The sequence below is a fragment of the Psammomys obesus genome, unplaced genomic scaffold (genome assembly GCF_907164565.1).
Source record: "Psammomys obesus unplaced genomic scaffold, mPsaObe1.curated_primary_1811, whole genome shotgun sequence".
Taxonomy (NCBI): domain Eukaryota; kingdom Metazoa; phylum Chordata; class Mammalia; order Rodentia; family Muridae; genus Psammomys; species Psammomys obesus.
The window spans coordinates 17,267,476-17,289,205 of NW_026596095.1; the positions used below are offsets into that span (position 1 = coordinate 17,267,476).

The 21,730-nt window shown below is 43.6% G+C and overlaps 1 protein-coding gene across 1 annotated transcript in view; it reads right to left on the reverse strand.

Moving 5' to 3' along the window:
- The window catches only part of Egf (epidermal growth factor), a 72,891-nt gene extending 53,718 nt beyond the window's left edge, over positions 1–19,173 (reverse strand). The window contains exons 1-5 of the mRNA XM_055628286.1: positions 18,811–19,173; positions 5,100–5,299; positions 3,050–3,231; positions 2,430–2,657; positions 1,594–1,796 (exon numbers count right to left, since the gene is read on the reverse strand). Of these exons, the coding sequence (XP_055484261.1) occupies positions 1,594–1,796; positions 2,430–2,657; positions 3,050–3,231; positions 5,100–5,299; positions 18,811–18,922 (925 nt within the window). The 5' untranslated portion in view covers positions 18,923–19,173. The remainder of the gene's footprint in view (positions 1–1,593; positions 1,797–2,429; positions 2,658–3,049; positions 3,232–5,099; positions 5,300–18,810) is intronic.
- Between the last annotated feature and the right edge of the window lie 2,557 nt (positions 19,174–21,730).

The window sequence follows — 21,730 nt, forward strand, 5'->3', positions numbered from 1 at the left end:
ATATATATATATATATATATATATATATATATATATATATATTTTATGGAGTTGCTGCCAGGTTGTTGCAATTTAAGGCACTACTCCTCAGAGTTCTTCACTTCTTGCATTGGAAGCATCACTATTACAAAAGTTTAACTTCCTAGCTCAGTTTTAAAGCCAAACAAAAAAAAAAAGAGTCTCACTATTAGTTACCTGTGTGTGTAACAAATAACGAGGTGAGCCCCCCCCACACACACACACACCTTGGTTCCAGCCTGCCCATGCCACCTGCTTGGCCCTGCAGTTCCCTTTAGGAGCCACGTCCACACATGTACAAGCACGTGCAGCACAGACCAATAGTTCCTAACATGTCAGCACTATCGTCAAACCATAGTGGCCTCCAATCGGAAGGATGCACCACAGGCAGCCTGAAGACCTGAAGGAAATCTCCCCTCGCCCCTTACAAAGGGTGAGGACACGGAGCAGGGCCAGATCCAAGGTGAGTTTCAATCTGAATGCTGAGGAAAGCCTTACGGATTCCAAGCAGGAGAGTGGGTGGATCAGATTTGTTATTTGGAGGCAAGAAGAGGGGGCACAGCTCAGTTAGTGACCGACCACTCTAGCAGGCAGGGCAGGACAGGCTGCTGGTGAACACGGTGGAGCAGAGAGAGCATTGTCTGACACGTACTTAAGATGCGGAATGGAGGGAATTCGGTGGGAGAAATCGAGAATGGCAGACTGCGCCCCCCAACATATTGAGAGAGTTGAGCTGAGGGCGATTAAGCCTTTTCAGGCCGAGGCAAACTCTCTGCCCCCATCCCCATCTCCTTGCCTAAGGCAAGACAAAGCCTCACAAAGTTGTCCCACAGGGAGAGCAGTAATAAAACTACCAGTCAGAAGCTCTGTGCAAGGAGACAGTCCTCGCTGTCTGGACAGTAACAGTCCCAAAGTACCTTTGTCTGCCACTGATTTTCCTACCCACAGAGGCCACTAGGAGGGACTCAGAGACCTTTTTTTTTTTTTTCTGTCATGTCACTTCCCTAAAAATTTCCTGTTCTTCCATGAGGATGTGCTCTAAGTGGCCATGTGTTCAGATAGGTCTTTTCTGATAGCCAACCAAATAGCACCTCACACCTCAGCTTTGCTCTCAGTGTACCCTTCATTGAACTCATTGCAAGGTATAATTATGCGTTGACTTGCTTTTTTATTTTTTTAAAATTCTGTCTCCCATCTGCTAATAAATTACACACAAGTATTTCAAGTTAAAGCACCTTATTTTGTTTCATTGTTTGGGCTTTTAATCTACCATATATATAGACAATGGTGACTCAAAAGTAAGTAAATCTTAAGCAGTAAATGTTAGGCAAATAAATGAATGACTAAATCTAGTCACTTCCCAGGTTTAATTTCTTTAGGAACCCTGAATGCCTCCCTCATATGTGTGAAGACAAATGCTAAATGTGTGTTTTCCTCTTTTAAATCTGCCTGTTGTTACAGGACTATGTTTTAACTAAAGACAGATGAAGGTTGAATAAAAAAGTCACCCTCCTACATAATTCCTAGCTTGCGCCAGTGGGTAAGTGGTGACTTCTGAGGTAACCAGCAACTCACCAGAGGCCTGAGCTCTGTCCTCTCTCTGGGGCTGTACACGCGGATTCACTACTTTGAGTCCTCCCGGCAGCACAAAGGATGCGTTGAGGTTAATTCTAACCATGTCCTTTCCGGTGTGCTTGTCGGCTATCCAGATTGCCTTCTTTTTCAATGTTGAATAGAAGATACGGTCACCAAAAAGAGCCATTGCAAACAAACTGTGCCTAAAGTCAACCAGAAAAAAGGGGGGGAGGGGGAGAAGGTTAAATGGCAGAACAGGCATTGCTTGAATTTTTAAAGCCAAATCCCCCACCTGATCTTTCTTTGTTTGAATTTTAGTCATTTATCTTCATTTTGTAAACTTTGGTTTAGCAAAACATACTAGGTTTTTATTTTGATTCAAGCCATCATACTCAGAACTAACAGGATAAAACTTTTAGTTCCACCTCTTTTCTGGTGATGAAAATGGAGATGAAACCAGGAGTAGAGTGTGAGTAGGGGCTGGTTTTGATTGCTTCACACCAGGCTACGTTTTGCTTCTCCCACCAGCTGGCTCCATAGCAAGTCTCCAGAGAGACAACGCTTCACAGACAAATTGCAAAATGGCTCCCAACACGTGGGAGCTTATCATAGGCCACACACAATGCTAAATTAGTCACATATACTTCCTTCATCTTCATAGTGACACCAACAAACAGGCACTGTTACCATATCTGCATTATAGAGAACAGGAGCTACTAAATTACCTGCCCAGGTCACTCGCCAGTTATTAATTGGTGACTCTGTGTGTAAATAGTCTACCCCACCAGCCTCAAATGGCGCCAACTGTTTTGCTGCATTTCAGAAGCAAAACTTACTGGATTTGATGTCTGATAAGATGGAGGGAGCCACCGTTGTAATCACAGGAACGAACGTGAGTATGGCTTCCTTCTCCACTGTCCTGAACCCAAAACAGCCGTTTGTCAAGGATATCCAGAGTCAGTACCGATATCTTCTCTGGCATCTCCAGCAGTGTTCTCCCATACACACCGCCCAGATCTGCTCTGTGAAGGCGGCCGGGCACCTCTGAAGACCAAAATATCAACCTGGGGATGAACAGGGATGCACAGCCTTAACTGAAGAGAGTCAATAAAGTGGGGGCTCAGGGCTTCACCTCTGCTGCCTGCCCAGGGGGAGGCTGACTGTTTTAAATGAAAATTCATTAAGAGTATGAATTCTTATTGTAAATCCCATGCGGTTTGAAAGAAAACTAAGCTTTTGTAGGAGAACGTCAGGCAGGGAGGAGTGTCTAAAGAGTCTCAAACCAGCCACTTGTTTTGGAGAAAATGACACCTGCGTTTCACTCAAAAGAGGTCCTTTTGCCTTTCAAGTGATACCATTTAGGATTCTTGGCAAGATCTGAAGCTCATTTCAATTTCCTTGAAAACAAAACAAAACAAAACAAAACAAAACAAAACAAAACAAAACAGGGTTTTACCTCTCGATTGGATCCACTGCTATATTTGCCGGCCGCTTTAAGGAACCCAGGAGAACTCGGGAATTGTTCCCTCTCATATCTGTTACAGTGATGACCCCTTCCTGCTCATCTGCCCAGAGCAGCTCCTCATCTACCCAGTTTATGGCCATCCCAGAAATATTCTTCTCCACACTGCACACTGCCTGCAAAACCAAATTCCAGTATCATAAAGAGTTACAATTCGCAATAAAATTGCTTCTTTATTGCACATATGAAGTCTTTACTTTAGTGCTTGCCATTTTAGTGTGTTTCCTGCGTCTTTCAAATGATGAAATAGTAGTCACAGAGTGAGTTTGTTTTGATTTGGCCACAGGCACCCCTCCTTGTGAATAGGTTATTCCCCACAGCCTCCAGAAGCAATTTTGTTAGGGAACCATGTTTTCTTTTGCTCCACCCTTCTCCCACCAAGTCCCTTTCCTCTTGCAGATCTCAAAGAGAAACAGGGTTTTTCTTTATATATATTTGGTTGCTCCTTGCATTTTCTTGAAAGAACCAATAATTTAAAAAAAAAAAAATCAACCTGTATCCTTGCAGCCTGGGCAGGTCAACTAGTCCTTTGGGGCTTGGACAGTGCAAGGCAGAAGGAAGCCTTGGTTTTTACAGTGACAGGTTTCTGTGGTGCCATAAGCCTACTACCATTGTGGTTCCAACTCCCTGCAGAACGTCACTGAGCTTGACTGAGCTTGGGGCTGGGTAGAGACTGCAGTCTCAGAGCTGTGCTAGCTCTCAAGCAGAGCCACCCAGGCAAGCCTTTAAACAACTTCATTCTCATGTTAGCGCTTCCATTTAAATTGCTTTCACGTTCATTATGTGCTGTTCTCTAAGTATTGTTTTAACCACAGCAGCCAGGATACTGGTGAGTTGTTAGGCACCAGGCCAATCCTCTCCTAAGGACTTGACATAAATCCACAACTGCTTATGCTCTTTCCCTGGTTTGGTGACAGGGAGCCTCCAAATTCTCAGATATCCATGCTGTTCTAGCGGATGGCTGGAGAATATGGAACAGCCAAACTTGTTAAGGTGAGGCTAGCCAGTATCAGAGATGTGCTAAAACAGATTTGCACCTAATTGAAACTTTTAGGAATAATTGGAAGGAGAGAGTTTGGTCCGGAAGGAAAAACAAAAAAAAAAAAAAAAGCAAAACCCAAACAATGTGCACTTTGTGTTGGGAATAAATGCTTGAGGTTCTGCTAATCACCTGCCCTCTGTAATCCCTCTCCAGCACACATTCCTCCTGGGACTCACTGCTGGGTTCTACCAGCTGAAGAGAAAGATTAAGGATCTTTTGTATGTACTTGAAATACAACACTTTTTTTTATCTATGCTCAGCTTCATCCCCCACCCCACACCCCGGAGAGTAGAAAGACTTAGAGACTGCAAAGGCTTTTTTTTCCCTCCCAAAATGTCAGCCAATTTTGTTTCCCTAAGTGAGAAAAAAAATGAGTACAGATAAAACAGACTTTCTTGACCTCAGAACTATTGATACTTTGAGTTAGACAGTGCTTCGCTATGGGGCTGTCCTGCACAGTGAGGATGCTGATCCGCAGCCTTGCCTTAGGTCTACCAGATGCCTCCCATCTTACTTAGTTGTGGCAACTAAGTAAAAAGGATGTCTGTCAATATTCACAGAGGGACAAAACTGGCGTAGGTCCGAAATGCAAAAAATATCTTCATAGTGGCTGACTTAACCAGATCAGATGTTTTCAAAACTGTATTTCCTTTTTCATGTTCTTTTAGAGGCTTTGCAAATATCAATTTGTAAGCTTAATCAATAGTATAAAGCCACAGACATAGATTAAATGCCTACATTTAACACATGCACGTTTAAACCATGATGTATTTTCATTTATGTCTCTATCCAGGTACTAAGTACTGTTTAGCTTCTGAGATTAGGCCCATTCCGAAAAGTGTGACCTTAGATAAATTATCTGTACGTTGGAAATTCAGTATGTCACATTTGTCAGCTTTTGTATACATTCCTCCCATACCCCAGCTGATAATAGTACTTTACCTCTTGCCTTGACCCATTAAGGAAAACTCTTTGCAAAAGCCGTCTTTCTAAATCCACCCAATAGAGTCTCTCCTCCTTGTAATGAAAATCCATGACCACCGAGATGCCGGCATCTGCCACCAACTGCTGCTCATTTGTTCCTTCTGGGTCAATCCGAGAGATGCTCTTTCCATGTGAGAAAATTAGGAAGGGTTCAGGACCTGAGCGGGGAGAAAGAAACCAACTTCTAGATTTTCAGTGATATTTAATCTATCCATATAAAACACTTCCCTTGACAATATATGCCGAATTAACTTAAATTTCTAGTCTTGTATCTTAACTAAAAGCTATTTTATTACAGATTATTGGAATATGGGTGGGTATTCAGACAGGACCAATAGGGGAAAGAGGAGGACTCATGAGGCCTATAAAATGCCCAACCCAATGTCTGTTTATTGGCTTCCCAGCATTGGCGTCTCCCATTCTGAGTGTCGAAAGCTGCTGTACACCCTTTCTCGGGGGGTCTTCTGTCTTTCCCTGTCGTTCAATTCTTTGTTCATGCCAAGGAACAAACTCAGAAGCATTCCCCTGGACAACTACCAATATCCCCATTACAGACAGGCTATGTTATCCATAAAACACAAAGTAAATTTTGAATTACACACACAGATAGAAATTCTCTACTCTAAAATTCTGACATTCCAAGTGCTTCAGAAATCCCAAACCCTGAACATGACGTCAAAAGTGGAAAATGCCATACCTGATCAAACAGGCAGACTAAAACTTTGTATAAAGTCATCTTCAGGCTGTAAATGAGGTCTGTCTGTAGACTCAGGTACTATTCTCAATATAGCTCATTTTGTATATGCAAATACTTCAAAATCCAAAAAAAATCTAAAACATTTCTGGCCCCCAGGCACTTTGAGTATAAGACCAATCTAAATGTTATACATCCTCACACTCAAAGCTTATTCTCTCTTTATCTGGAATTAATTTCAGCAGGCATCTTGAATTTTCATTTATGGGACCTTAGCAAGTAGACTGCCTGCCTCCCTGGTCCAGCTCTGAGCTCTACCTCCACTCCTGGAGCCCTTTCCTATTAGATCATGGCCACCTTCTATTCTGACTTCCCACATATCAGTATCGGGACGGGAACCCAATTCCTCCTGCAGAACGCTCAGCATGAATTACTGGGTGGGTTTGTCTTTTACACTCTGAAGTGAATCAGGGGGTAGTCTCATTTCCTGGAGGGAGTCCTTAATCTCTCCTGACCAGATGGGAACAGGTTGCTACCTCCCTGCATTTAGAAAATCATAGCACTCCTGAAGCCATCTGAGGGGAAGCTCAGAGGACACGTCTAAGATTCTTGCTACCTTTCTTGCTGGACTTATTTTACTCTTTTTGAATATTAAGCCTTCATCCCATAATGGAATTTAATAAACAACTTTATTGTTCTAAAGATTAAACATGATGGATCAGCAGGCTCTAGCTCTAGGGTCAGGGTCTAAGGCTAGAAAGCATTCACTCCATTTCAGTGGGTACATGACGTAGAGATACGGGAGGAATGAAGACATATCAGATCAGGGAAATTTTAACAGGTGTCACTACAGATGCCAAAGAGAATGAATTCAAAGCCTCTTCCCATATCTGTGTGTCAACACCAGCCCCCTGCACAGAGGGGAAGGGTCCATGCTTGGTTACCGCTGAAGCTGTACAAGCTCCGAGACACCGTCGAAGACATGAAAGGGCACTGACTGAGAGACAAGTGGCTTTGTATACAGGTGAGTTTTTGTTGACATCTTGATTGGGTTATGAAATACCTCAGCCTACTCCTGGCTAAGGGTGTGATCCCATTTCCTGAGACAGATCAGCTGTCTCTAAAAGTCAGTGGATTAGACTCTCGATGGACAGTTCGATATTAGGAGATAGAGAAAGCAAAAAGTGGGGCCTGCTTGGCAGAAGTGGGTCACAAGAGGTACAACAGTGAGTATTCTGGAGCCCTCGCCTTGACCTCTATTGCCATTTCTGCTTCCTGCCAGCTGAGAGGAGGAGAACAGCTCCTGCCATGTGCTCTTGCTGCCATGATGCTCTGCCTCACAGTAGCTCCTAAAACATACAGCCAAGCAAGCGCAGACCGAAAACTCTGAACCTCTGACCTAAATAAATCCTTTCTCCCAAATGGGTATTCTGGACACAGCTACACAAATTCTTCTGACATACCCGTCTTCTCATGCTTTCTGGTAAGGCTCTCTGAATACCTCACAGAATTTCTCCTGCCTATGGGATTATTAGATTAAAAAAAAAAAATGAAACCACACATGAGAAAATACTTCATTGATGATGCATGGCTACATGGCAGGATCTTTCCGCTGTGCGTTCCCGTAGCCCAGGATTTGCTGCCTAGGTTTGTGCCACTATTTCAATGGGATGCCAAGGACTAGAATGCAGGCATGGCTTGTTTCATAGAGGAAAGGCAGCTTACGCTTTGAGCTAACTAACTTGTGGACCTCGAAGGGATACAGGCCTGTAGATCATTGACAAGGGTCTTCTCATGATTGTGCAGCAAGCTTTTTCTAGAGATAACAATTCACCAAACACATCTGACTAATTTTTAATGCATTTATATATTGATGTGATCAATACAACAGTGGGTTTTTTATGTTATTACATAGTTCACAGGTTGGACGACAGAGGGGAGGACATTCTAACCATTTTAATATTCCTCACCCCAGATTATAGTCCAATTCTTTGCACATAATAGGCACTCAAAAAACTCTTTGAGTAAATTAATTAAGTAATCAAGGAATGAGGGCTGGAGAAATAGATCAGTGATTAAGAGTACTGGTTGCTCTCCCAGAGGACCTGGGTTCAGTTCCAATCACCCACGTGGCAGCTCACAACTGTCTGTAATTACAGTTCTGGGGCGTGGGGATCCAGTGCCCTCTTCTGCCCTCTGTGGACACTGCATGCATCTGATGCACACACACACACACACACACACACACACACACTAAATTTTAAAACAAAACAAAAAACCAAGAAATAATTGTATTTCATTTATTCGCCTGGAATTTTACCAGTGGATAAAGACTATGGTTCAGCCTATGGCAGTTATTTTAATGACAACACAATAACAGCAATTTTTCACATTATGGTCTTATTTAAGCAGATTAGATATTGTGGGGTTAGTTCTTGTGAACTTGAGACCAACTAAAGTCTCCTGGGCATTGCTCCCATAGGATTGCCCTATGGGCTTGTCTATGGTGAATTTTCTTAATTGATGATCAATGCGGAAGTTCTCAGCCCTCTGTGAGCAGTGCCACCCTGAGAGGGTGAAAGAAAGCAATCTGAGCCTGTAAGCCCAGCACTCGGGGAGACAGAGGCAGGAGGATCTCTGTGAGTTTAAGGCCAGCCTGGTCAACAAAGAGAGTCTAGGACAGCCAAGGTTACACAGAGAAACCCTGCCTCAAAAACCAAACAAACAAACCAAAAGAGAAAAAGAAGGAGGAGGAGGAAAGAAAGAGAGAGAGAGAGAGAGAGAGAGAGAGAGAGAGAGAGAGAGAGAGCAATCTGGAAGCTGGGTGTGGCAGCACACATCTTTAATACCAGCACAGAGTCAGGTAGACCTTTGTTCCAGGCCAGTCAAAGCAAGTTAGTTCCAGGACAGCCAGAACTGTTACACAGAGAAAGCCTGTCTGTTGGTTCAACCCCTCCCCTCTCTCCTACCTCCTTTCACCCTTGGCCTCCCCCCTCTCCTGTGTGTGCTTGGCTTGTACGAAGTGCAGAATAGTTTTACATTATGCTGACATCATACCCCTCTCTTTTTACAACCATGGTACTCAAAAGGGTACCAAGTGACTTTGATAATCAATCTTTCCTCTCAGCTTACTCATTAAAAATGGACTCAAGGAAGGTTAGATATAGAATCCAGGTGACTTAGAAATAATACAGAAGCTGGGAGGTTTGCTTCTAAGGCTAGTTAGTCTGTAAAGAGCTAATTTTGCTTGCTGAAAAGGAATGGGTTACCACGTGATACCTGAGGAGTGATAGAGTATTATCACTCCCAAGCCAGCCACAACCAGGTCCTGCTAACTCCTAACCAAACCCATAGTCAAGGTACTCAGGTTTGCTCTAGGTCCTCAGGGCCATAATGGAGGCAAAGGTCTCTGTGGTGCTCATCTTCACTTTTAACAAGATTTCTCAGTCGTTTACACATGTTAAGGTCCCAAGAAGATGGTGGTGAGTGGCAGGAGAAGAGCAAGGCAGGATGTTTATTATTTGGGGAGTGGCACTTTGCATTATTTCATCAATTGGGTAGTACTACAAAAGAGGCCATCACCCCTGTCCAGAAGACACTAATCTTTAGAACAGGTGCCTGGCCACAGATCCCACGGCCAAGAACATGTTGATTCAAGATGTGAAGGTAAGTCTTTCTCATTACAGATCTTAGCATCTACACATCAGGCTGCATGGCTCCAGGAACTGTTAGTGCTTGGCATGCTGTTGTTCAGACGTGGTAAGAACTCACTGCCAAAAATGCTGTTCCAGGCATATTCCTTGAAAGGCTGCATTCTTCACCTCCATGTTTCAGGAACTAATTATAAAGTAGGACCCTTTAAGTAAATTTACATAACTGCATCACTCGGAAAGTGTCTACTTAATTCTGTGATAGTGGAATGCATTTGTTGCATTTGTTGGTTTCTGGCTCCTCTCCCCATCCTGAAAGCTGCAGTGAAGCGCCTTCAATGCCCCACTTCCCTTGTCTGACTTCCTCCTATGCTGTCCTTAAGACCCAGGATTGTCCCCTTACCCCAAGATCACATCTAGAAAGTTTCTTTTGCCGCCAAGAATGGTGGTGTATAATTGGCCAAGAGTTCAATGTCAGCCAAGGCTGTATAGCAAAAAGAGGAAGTAAGGAGGGAAGGAAACAGGGATGGAAGAGGGAGGGAAAGAGGCAGAGAGGAAGAAAGGAAGGAAAGAAGAAAGGAAGGAAGAGAGGGAGAGAAAAAGGAAAGAAGTAAAATAGGAAGGGAGGAAGAAAAGGAGGAAAAGATGGATAGAAAGAAGGAGAGAGGCAGGAAAGAAAGGAAGAAAGGAAAAAAGGAGGAAGTGAGGAGAGAGGGAGAGAGAGAGAGGAAGCCAGCTCTTTTTTATGTGAAGGTAACATTCACAGATTCCAAGAATTAAGGCATATATTGGTTTGAATATAGCTCAGTAGGAGGTCAGTGTTTTAGACTGAGCTCTTGATAAACCCAAAGTGATCACTAGTTGGGAGGGCAGCAGACTTCCCAAAGATATAAGACCAACTTGTAATTGATCCTGACAATTCAATCGGTATGTATTTTTAAAAGCTCCCAATAATAACAACTTAAAAACAGGCAAAGGACTTAGACACTCAACAGAAAAGATGCCAGAGTGGTCTGGTAGTCCATGAGCAGGTGACCGGTAACCCAATGTCAAAGAGCAAATTAGGCAGTCATCATCTACCTTAATAAAATGAGGGTTCTTGACTGGGTAGTGACAGGAGAGTGGGTTCAGAGGACAGGAATAAGGAAACATAAATAAACAACTGGTGGGCATATATTATATGTAATATTGTCAAACTGAAGCTTGAAAGAAGCAGTAATTTTTCCCCAAGGACCAAACAAGACTCTAGTCTACCAATGTCAATAGGAAGTTCCCACTGCTATATAACCCTGGAAAACAAAATATGATGGAGAGGCTGCAGAGATGGCTCGGTAGTTAAGAGCATGGCCTGCTCTTCTAGAGGAGCTGCGTGATTATCAGTACCTGAATCAGGTGGTTTATCCCTAGCTGTAACTCTAGCTCCAGAGAATGTGTCCCTGGCATCCAAATGTACCTGCACTCACATGCACACACGCAAACATACACAGACATACAAGCATATATAAACACATACACATAAACAAACACAATTTTAAAGCTTAAAAATCAATCTTAATGTGATGTAAAGCAATGTTGTCCACCAGTTGTTTATCCTGTTTTTTTATTCCTGTCCTATAAACCTGCTCTCCTGCCCCTACCCAGTGAGAACCCTCATTTTAGTAAGGTGGATTAGTGCTGTATAATTTTCTTTTTGCTATGGCATTGGTCACCTGCTCATGGACTAACAGACCGCTCTGGCATACTTTCTGTTAAGTGTCTGAGTCCTTTGCCAGTTTTTAAGTTGTTGATTATTTGTGGAATTTTTAAAATATAGGTTTTATTGATACGTCTTTTGTCACATAGCCGTGGGCCAGTGTTTTCTCCAGCAGGACCTTGTTTTCATTTCATCACCTTCTGCAGAGCACTTTTAAATTTTGACAAAGTACAATTCATCATTTCTTTTGTTTTCTTTCTTTCTTTTTTAATAAATTTTGTTCTTAGTATCATTTCTCAGAACTCCTCACCTAACCCCAGGCCAAAGACACCTGCTTTTAAAAGTTTTTTGTATCTTGGATTCAGGTTTACAGTACATTTTGAGTCCACTTTTGTGTAGACTGTGCAGGTTCGATGTGTTGTTTACTGATATTCAAGCACCCAGACATCTAGATTTCTAAATGGTGCAACATTATTTGGTAAAAAGATTTATTTTCCGTAAAGTTGCTTTTGTACCTTTGTGAAAGATCAAATGACATGCTTGTGAATCCATATCTGGATTTTACTGTCTGTTCCACTAAGTCATGTGCCTGTCTCTTGGCCAGTTCCACAATCAAGATAACTAGAAAAAAAGCTCTTTCAAAACTGTAGCTTTGAGAAACAGTGGACTCTATTGTAATGTTCTATGCTGTAAGGAATTTTTCATTTTAAGTGAACACTTTAAATACCTCTCTGCTTTTCAACATAGATTATGCTCAACTCTATTTATTATTTATTTATTATTAATTTATTTTTTATTAATTACAATTTATTCACTTTGTATCTCAGCTGTAGGCCCCTCCCTCATCTCCTCCCAACCCCACCCTTCCTCCCTCTTCTCCTTCCTTACCCCTCCCCCAGTCCACTGATAGGGGAGGTCCTCCTCCCCTTCCATCTGATCCTAGCCTATCAGGTCTCATCAGGACTGGCTGCATCAACTTTATTTAAAAACCACTATGATTAGATTAAAATGGATTTATCAACATGAAGAATTAGAAAAGTTTTCCCAGGCCTAAGGAGGTGGCTCAGTGGGTAACGTGCTTGCCCAACAAGCATGAGGACCTGAGTTCAAATCCATAGACTACCCCAGATTCGGTAGTACACATTTGTAATTCCAGTCTTCCTACACCAAGGACTGTATGCCATGTATACTGTATGTGTGCTCCCTGCCTCTCCCAACACACACACACACACACACACACACACACACACACACACACACATTTTCCAGATGCTTTACCACACATTTTTTCCCCATTAAGCCATCATCTCCCATGCCCCAAGAAAGTCTTCTTAATCCAATTTAGAACTAGGAATACTTTTTGGCAAGGAGAACCAATAAAATCATCCCACGGGTGGATTTTTAACAGTCTACTTTGGAAGTATCAGTGTGCATTATAACTTTGCAGGACATGAGCCTGGGGTCCTGAGGTGACAAAAGAGATTCCCCTTGAGCTGCTGCTTCTGTGTGAACACCCACCTCTGCCTGCAGTGGGGGGAAGTCAGATATATGACCTTCAAAGGCCCTTCTACCTCAGGATCCATCACCTCCGCCTGCACTGTAGGAACCAGTGCCTCCCATGCCTGATGCAGTTTGTAAGGAAGCTTAAGCCTGTGCTAAATTCCTGGATAAACATCGTTAGTCCCAACCTCTCCTTACATGAGATATTTCCTTCCCTTTGTGTCTCCAAGCTTCACGTACTGAAATGAAACACATCCTTCAGATCTCTGTTGAAGGAAGCATTTTTAAATGACATAAAATAAACAACTTCCACCAGGTGACATTTATTGTTCAACACCCCATAGAAAATCTAGATTAATCAATGGCTTAAAATCCTTTCAAAAATTTAAGATAGAAAATTTGATGTGGGTCTTATTTATAACTAACACAATTGCTTTTCTTTTTGTTACTTTTTTTTTTGTTGTTTGTTTATAATTAAAATAATTTTATTTCAATATTCTATTATTGTCCTTTTTACATTTCTTTTTTTATTTTTTTACTATTAATTACACTTTATTCATTTTGTATTCCCCCATAAGCCCCTCCCTCCCCCACCCTCCCTCCCCCTTCCTTATGCATGCCCCTCCCCAAGTCCACTGATAGGGGAGGTCCTCTTCTCCTTCCTTCTGATCTTAGTCTATCAGATCATATCACGAGTGGCTGCATTGTCATCTTCTGTGGCCTGGTAAGGTTGCTCCCCCCTCAGGGGGAGGTGATCAAAGAGCAGGCCAATCAGATTATGTCAGAGGCAGTCCCTCTTCCCATTACTATGGAACCCACTTGGACACTAAACTGCCATGGGCTACATCTGTGCAGGGGTTCTAGGTTATCTCCATGAATAGTCCTTGGTTGGAGTATGAGTCTCTGGGAAGTTCCCTGTGTTCAAATTTTCTGGTTCTGTTGCTCTCCTTGTGTGGTTCCCGTCCTCTCCAGCTCTTACTATTAAGACACACACGGTATATACTCACTCATATAGACATAACATAGGATAAACCTACTAAAAACTGTACATCTAAAGAAACTAAGCAAGAGAGAGGACCCTGACTAAAATGCTCAATCCCCATCCTGAAAGGCAAAGAGGTTGGACATCAGAAGAAGAAAACAGGAAACAACCTAGGAACCTGCCTCAGATGGCCTCCGAAAGCCTCTGCCCTGCAGACTATCAAAGCAGACAGCCTCTGCCCTGCAGACTATCAAAGCAGACGCTGAGACTTATGGCCAACTGTTGGGCAGAGTGCATGGAATCTTTTTGTTACTTTTAAGTAACAAAATTTTAAGTAATGTTCCTCAAATTGCAAATACTTGCCAATGGATACTTGTTACATAAGTGTTCTTAGACAAAAAGATTTTTCTGTTTTGTTTTGTTTTTGAGACAGGGTCCTCAGCATGTAGACGGAACTGATCTTGAACTCACAGAGATCCACCTGTCTCTGCCTCCTGAGGGCTGAGATTAAAGGCATGTGCAACTATGCTCAAACCAGACAAAAAAGGTTTTAAGACAGAGGAAGAAAAACAAATTTCAAGAGTGTCAAGCCTATTCCTCAACTCTAATTTCATTGTTCTCTGTCCCAATCTGCTTGCAACTGGGTTCAGGGGCACAGCTACATAAATAGCTATTAAAATATACAGAAAAATACTTTAAATAAGTGTTTTATTTGAAATGCGGAAGGCAAATGTGATTGCAGTAAGAATAAAAATATTTTGCCATCAAGGAGGGTAAAAGTGACAAATAACATCCTAGATTCAGCTCATCCCAGGGAAGTAACTGTGGCTTCTAAGTATAAGCAAAGGCACTTCTAATATGTGAATGAAATGAAACACTGCTTCTTCACTAATATACCACGTGAAAGATCAGGGCAGCCATGGTGATGCTCTTCTGATTCTCTATATCCTAGCAACTGCCTACCCACAGAAAGAGCTACCTCCAGAATGAGCAACATCCCACAGAGCTTGTGCAAAGAAGGGAGATGGAGTACAGGACAGCCGTGCTTTTCTATGAAAGGCCCTTTCTACTGTATCCCTGGGGCTTTGCAAATAAATCAGTGCTTGTCATGAATCTCTACCACAGGAGCAAGCTGGCTCTGAAATGCCTGCATATTCACACAATTCCAGGACAGGAAGCATCCTAGGAAATATTTGGGAAATCCAAACACTGACAGACATGAGCATGCTTAGCCTGCTTGGAGAATCAGAAAATCAAGGTCAGAGATGAAAATAGATGCGCAAATCCCAACTCCCAGTCTCGGAAGTCTGAAGTGATGATGGGAATAGAAGGGCCTGGCCTGTGTCAGGCTAAGAGAACTGAGTTTCTATACATTCTCTAACTCCCATGACTGAAAGAAACCTTGGAAAGACAATGTTTAGGGGCAAGCCTACTAAAGGAGATATGTTTGCCAACACCATCCCATAATTGCCCTGGGAAGCTTGTAGCATGGACACAGAAGAAAATGCATTTTCAGGGAGCATGAGGGCTGTCAGAAAATGGAAAGGATCCAAATGATCCCTTCTTCTTCTCCTTCTCCTTCTCCTTCTCCTCCTCCTCCTTCTTCTTCTACATAGGCCTGACCCTGAGTAATCTTTTTGTTCCAGTGCCTAGCAAATGGGATAGCTGGGAAAGACTAGGAAACTGGTGGTAAAGGCTCCCTCAGTTCCAAAACTAATCTACAAAAGAAATGTGCATTCTTAGTGCACCTAATATCCAAATAATACTCCTGTCACATGAGCAGTGTACACATTCCAGATGACAGTGTGAGTGTGGGCCAGGGTGGACAGATGGGGGAGATTCACCAGGACCTTCATCAGGGTTTTTAGAACCACTGTAACCACTTTTATTCCTGTTTCTGGTGTTAGAAACTACAGCATAAAGAACCTACCCCTCCATTCTCTAGCTTTAGGATTGTTCAGGTTGGCAGTAAATATTAAAGCTAAAGTGAATGCTAGGCTACATCCTCAAACTGGAAAATTTCTTTCAAACCTTTGGGAATTCCTTGGAAGAAAGTGTCTTATTTCTTCAAGTGACTATGAGAAACTGAGGAATATGGCCACATTAACACAGTGCTGACAACAATCCCAGGAAGAAGGCATAGCCAGCTTTCTTTTGTGGTGAAGAAAACAAGACCTGCCTTTTACACACTGCAGGACTGAGCAAGAGTTATCTGACTCAAGTGGTTATATTTACAGACAGAATGTACACAAAACACCACCCTGCAGTTTCTCTGTAGTTACATGTCAAAAGAAACGTCTAAAACTGGGTGAAAGACAAGATTTGGATCAGAAAATCGCTCTTCCTTGCACATGCCGGGGGTGCCAACCAAACTTCAACACTCTCTGAAATCAGTGACCTCATTGTCTACCGCTAAAAGCCATCTACCCAGTGAGCTAACCTCCATGTCATGCCCAGATCCCTCCTACAGTCAGCTCTCTGAGGCTGGGCTTCTTCCGTGTCCGTCATTTACCAAGAACAAATAACACAGGTTTAAACGCCAGGCAGGAACAGCTTCCTGTCCAACTGACATTTGTCCTCCAGGGCTAAGAGGTTTAAAAGTTCAGAAACCACTTGCTAACAGTGTTCTTTGCTACTGTCCTCATCTTCTTTCGCTTAAATAAAAGCCAAGAAGTTGTTTGTTTTCAACCCTGGTGAATGGAAAGAAAACCAAATTCTGTCTTGTTATCTTTTGGGTTGGCTGACTGGCATCCGAGCAAACAGCAACCTCAAGGCATTTTACCTGGATCTCGTTAGGTCACAAAGCATTCTTCTTGCCAGGTCAGGTCGGCCACGTAGGTGAACAGTCTCAGTGCCAATGGCAAGAGTGCAAGTAGAATTTAAGTGGGGGAAAAAATAGACGATGTCACCATTTTCTATTTACAGAGGAGAAAGAAATGCTATCCTCTGGAATTCAAGGGTGACAGGGTGTGACCTAGGCAGTTTTCAACTAACCTAAGATGCAGAGTGAAGCAGAGGGTTTAAAACCATGACCTGCAAGTGATGGAGAGAAGAAAGGCAGAGGGCCACACTCTAGAGCCTGTCCCATGCCGCTGCACTGTTCCAGATATTTAGGCAATACAAGGAATGACCTGATCAAAGAACTTTAGTCAAGGCATGGAGCCTAAGAGGACACGTACTGGGTCAGCCATTGGGCAAGGGATATTTTACATGTTACCTCCGGACATCCCAACAGTGATCCTGAGAAACAGGTGTCATTTCCAAGGGATATTGTAAAATAACCCAACTTTGAAGGCAACGCAAACTTGAAATCAAGATTTTTTTGCTTCTAAAATCTATTTCTTCCACACCGTGAAGAAATATTCCACGTCATTATTTCCATCTGAGCTTCCGGTCAATCTGGTGCAAACTATCTCAGAAAAGCACTCGGGCCCACCCTTCCTCCTGCCACCCTTCCCCCATCCCACCCCTCCCACAGGAATGGGCAGGAGAACAAGGCAGAGGAATCACCCACTATTCCCTAAGGCCCGAGAGCCATGCATGCTGGATCAGTCCTTCAATTTCTTCCTCTTTTAAGTTCTGCTCGTGACTCGTCTCTTCTGGCTACCAACTGCACGACTGGTTCCCACCAATGCCCCTCACTAATGGTTCAGGGGGCAGGACCTGACTCTGATCACTTTCCAGCTATTCCAGGGATGTCCTCCACCCCAGTGACATTCCGATCCACACAATCCAGTGGCCAAGAGTTTTCTTGTCTGTCTCCAAAAGCTAATGGCAAAAAGGGGGTCACTTCTGTCTTTTGTCAACTCCGTTCTGATGTTATTTATCTGGCATCATGTGACAGAAAAAGCAAGAATTTACTAAGTATATGAAAAGTGGAAGTGCCCTCGGGCTTGAGGATGTAGTCATAACTAGCAATCATTCCTTCCTTCAAAACCTCAGAGATCTTCTCTGCAATTTCTGTGAATGCTTCCTGGTAACACTCTGGGCCTGTGAGCAAAAATCCCCCATTTTCCTATGTGCAATTTCTCGGAGCTATCTAGTTTGGAGGTCTGCACAGCAGCCAGGCTCTTATTCCCAGGATTCTCTGTATCTAGCTTCCCGAGGCTTCTCTTCTGAAAACGTAATGTGTTTTCCTTAGTCTACTTTATTTATGTATTTATTTATTTTGGAAGTCAGACCATATCATAAAAAAGCAAGATGATAAGAAATGAGCCAAACATGGTGGTCAACCTGTAATCTCAGCACTTGGGAAGAGCAGTGAGTTCCTGGGCAGTCTGAGCTACAGAGTAAGACACTGTCTCAAAAATATGGATGGAAAAAGAAAGATGACAAGAAAGGATTTCCAGGACAGTGCAGGACCCTTGGGTAAATGAAGTGTCTTCCTCGAGGACACAGCAGTCTAAGGACTCACCCTCTGAGTAAAGAATGAACAGTGAGAAAATGTGTCCAACCGGAATGTTAGGTTCCTTAATATGCAATCAGGAAAAAAAAAAAATTCCTCTTGGAGTTTCTAGGAGAGGCGCTGGGGCTCGTTTTTTCCCTGTCATCTCTCTGCAGTTTGCAAAGTCACAGTGCACCTGTTACTAAGAACCCGAGAGCTGTGTCAGAGCTTCAGAGTCCAGACGATCACACGGGAGGAGCAAAGGCTGAACTTGAGCCTGGTTTGTGTTTTTGTTTAAACCAAACCAAACCAAACCAAACCAAACCAAACCAAACCAAACCCCCCTCTTAATTGACTTATGGCCATTTTCTGCTACCCAGATATCAGAAGGAAGGCTTTTCAAATCCTGTAGGACCAACTGCTACCATATGCTTCCCCAGTTTCTAATGCGGGGCTGATCAGCTAGGTGTTACCAGCTCCCCGGGCTAAAGACTGAGGTTTACAGGGGAAGAAATACTCAGCTGGTTTTAAATGAGGCATATTTGCTTCTGCACAGAACAGTGGAGAACGGTGACGTTTTATAATTGGCAGCATCTGACCTCTACCAGGACACACACTCACACTTCAGAATACACAATTTAAGCAAACACGCACACCCAAAGTGGGGCGGGGGGAGGGCGGCGGCGCACGGGTGTACAAGGTAGAGTGAGCAGATGCCTGGAGGCGTTGTCCCCCGAGGGTGGGCTCCTGTTCTTGGATTACTTACCTGCACAAATGGAAGTCCGGCTTCCTGGCCGACAGTTCCCAAGCTGTTGTGCTGTGGCGCTGACTACGCTAATCTTTAAAACCACCAGCAGGAAGGTGAGCGAGGGCAGCATGGTCTCCGTGGTTCTAAAGTCAACAGACGGTGATTTAAATTCCTAGAGCATAGAGCAGGAGAAGTCCACGTGTCGGACCCCCAGAGCTTCCAGCCAGGTCGGCCTTCGGCCCCGGGGCATCTTTTATTTCCCTTTATTTCGCTGTTTTAATGCCTCTTCTCAGCTCCTTCTCCCCCTCTGAAAGCCTCTGAGTGCAGGCTGAAATGCTCCGGGAGAGAGTTCTTTATCTCACTTTTTTTTTCTTTTGGACAGCAATAAGAAATACCTGACACCCTTATGACAAATTTCACAGAGCCTGAGAGTGCTGGAGGCCTGCGGGTGACTGATTTCTCGCTGTGACAGGCACAGCCAGGCAAAGACTCAGAGAGATAGGAGAAAGCAAAGAATTGATGGAAAGTTCCAAGCTCCACCGGGATGAGGGATGAGGCTAAATAAGAAATATGCAGATAGGATTCCTTCCAGAAAGCGCTTCTCTTTTTGGAACCCAGAGAGACTCCCCTCTCCCTTTTAAAGCTCCTCTGGCCCCACCCCCTCTCCTTTAGTGACACTTGAGCAAGCTGAAGAGCCTCTTTGCAAACACCCATGCGGGCAATTCCACGGAGCGGAGGCAGGCAGGGCAGAGGGGAGATAACTGCTACTCACTAAAAATATTCAGGGCAGAGAAGGTGAAGGAGCAGTTAGGGGGTACGGAGCAGAGCTAATGGTTTGAGGGACCTGCTGAGGACCACTTATGTCTTCAAGATACTCATAAGTATCTTGATGAAACTGAACCACGCATTTAAATGAAAGGCGAATAACACTGTTGACAATTCAGATTTATCATAATTGGCCATTGCCATGAGTAATGTCAGCTCATCATTTGAAGGAAATGTCAACAGCAGCTCACATTCCTGGAGCTTAATCTTATTTCTCTCTCCTGTATATTTTATAGTGGAACTTGTAAGATTATTCTTTCCCTATGGAAGGGAAAGCCCTGCAGCTAAGTGAGGAGATACAATACTTTTTCTTTCAGCTCCAGTGTAATAAAACCTCACCAGGGGCCGGGAGTGCAGAGAAAGGAGCAGATTTTTATGAGTTAGCTGTATTAGAAAAAGAAAATAGAAGACAATAGTGTAAAAGATGGGGTGTGGGGGGTGGGAGGCGCCCTGGAAGCAGAGGTGCAGCTCTTTCTCAGGTGACTCAGGCCATCTTTTCACATCTCAGTGACAGAGAACAATAGCTTGGCTCTCCCCTGGCTGTCTCCTTAGGCACCCTCTACATGGACCAAACCACTTCAAGAATACACTCAGTACTCCCAAACCCCAGTCCTGGCCACCCATTTACATCAGACTTGATGGACAATGAGAATTCCGCTAGTTTCCTTCATCCTGGACATTCCTTTAAGATCCCCTGAGGTAGGTTCCAAATTCAAGTGTAAAAGCAGCGAAAGCATTCTCTCAAAAGCAATAACAGACATGCAGGCACATACTCATTATAGAGAACAGAACAGCCCCATGCCCTTTGCCCGGACTTAATTAGGTTCTGACTATTTTCTCAAAGACGAAAGGTTAAAACTGTTTCTCAAATTCCAGCCACCCTATTCCAGGCAGTTCTGATTCTGTGCAAGGAGAAACAGACCCTGAAGGGGCAACAGAAGTCACATGGATGAGTGTACAGAATGTTTCAATTGCTTTCTAGACTCATGGAGACTCAAGACGAAGAATGAATGTCCTACAAATAACCTGTGCCGGGTATTTCAAATCCAGCAAATTCCCAGACCACCCACAATTACCCAGATAGTAAAACCACCGAAGTGAGCGACCCAACCACAAAGGGCTTCCAGAGGTGTATAGAAAGTCCACATTCTGACTTCCAGCTCTGTTAATAAGGCTCTGTGGTAAGGAAGAGGATGTGTAGTCCTTTGTATTAAGGGCTTGCTGAGGTTGATGGTCAACAGCCCTAAAGAAGAATGTGGAAGCTTGAGGCAGAGAATGTCAGTCACCAAGCATTCTGGGGCGCAGGGGACAGAAGAACAAAAGGACTGGCAATGAACAGCGAGCAGGCACAGTGACTCTCTGTGCCTTGGGTAGGAAATGTAAAAGGAGAAAGCCATGGTGACAAGAAGATGAAGGATGAGAATGGAAAAAGAAAACAGTCACTTATTTATTAGATTTGTAGGTGCTGAGGGACACGTGAGGGTGGAGGGAACCCGCAGGCAGGTCTGTAACCCCAATGGCAAGGGCATAGCTCGAGGGGCTTTTCGGTGTGTGGAGGCAACAGTGGCTAAGAGAAGGGAGCTACGACAGCGAATCTACGCTTCTATGTGCTAGCAATTATTCTGAGTCTTCTGAGGCATGCTCACCACCACCATGCCACCAACAGAAAGGGCTTCCTCTGGGCATGTGCTTTATTCATGTCACCTCTAACCATCAGCATCACCTTGCCAAGGCATTAATCTTATTGTATCACATCACCAGTTTAGGTACAGAAGATCACTCATATCTACAGGGGTGGGAACCCCAAAGTTTTATTTTTCCCTTCTTCCACGGTACACTGACTTGAATGAACAGGCAGAGATCACCAAAAGGAAGGACAGAACTTAGATTACTCAGCCTGTGACTGCAGAAACCAGAGGTGACAGGTCATCCGTCTTAGTTTTAAAACGACTATGAGCACTTAGCATGCTACTTACAGAAAAAATGCTGCGGTCCATTGAGGGATGTCCCCCATGGACTTGGATATTTGAATATTTGGTCCTCAGTTAGTGGAATCATCCAAGATGTGTAGCCTTGCTGAAGGAAGTACTCCATTAGAGGTGGGCTATACGTC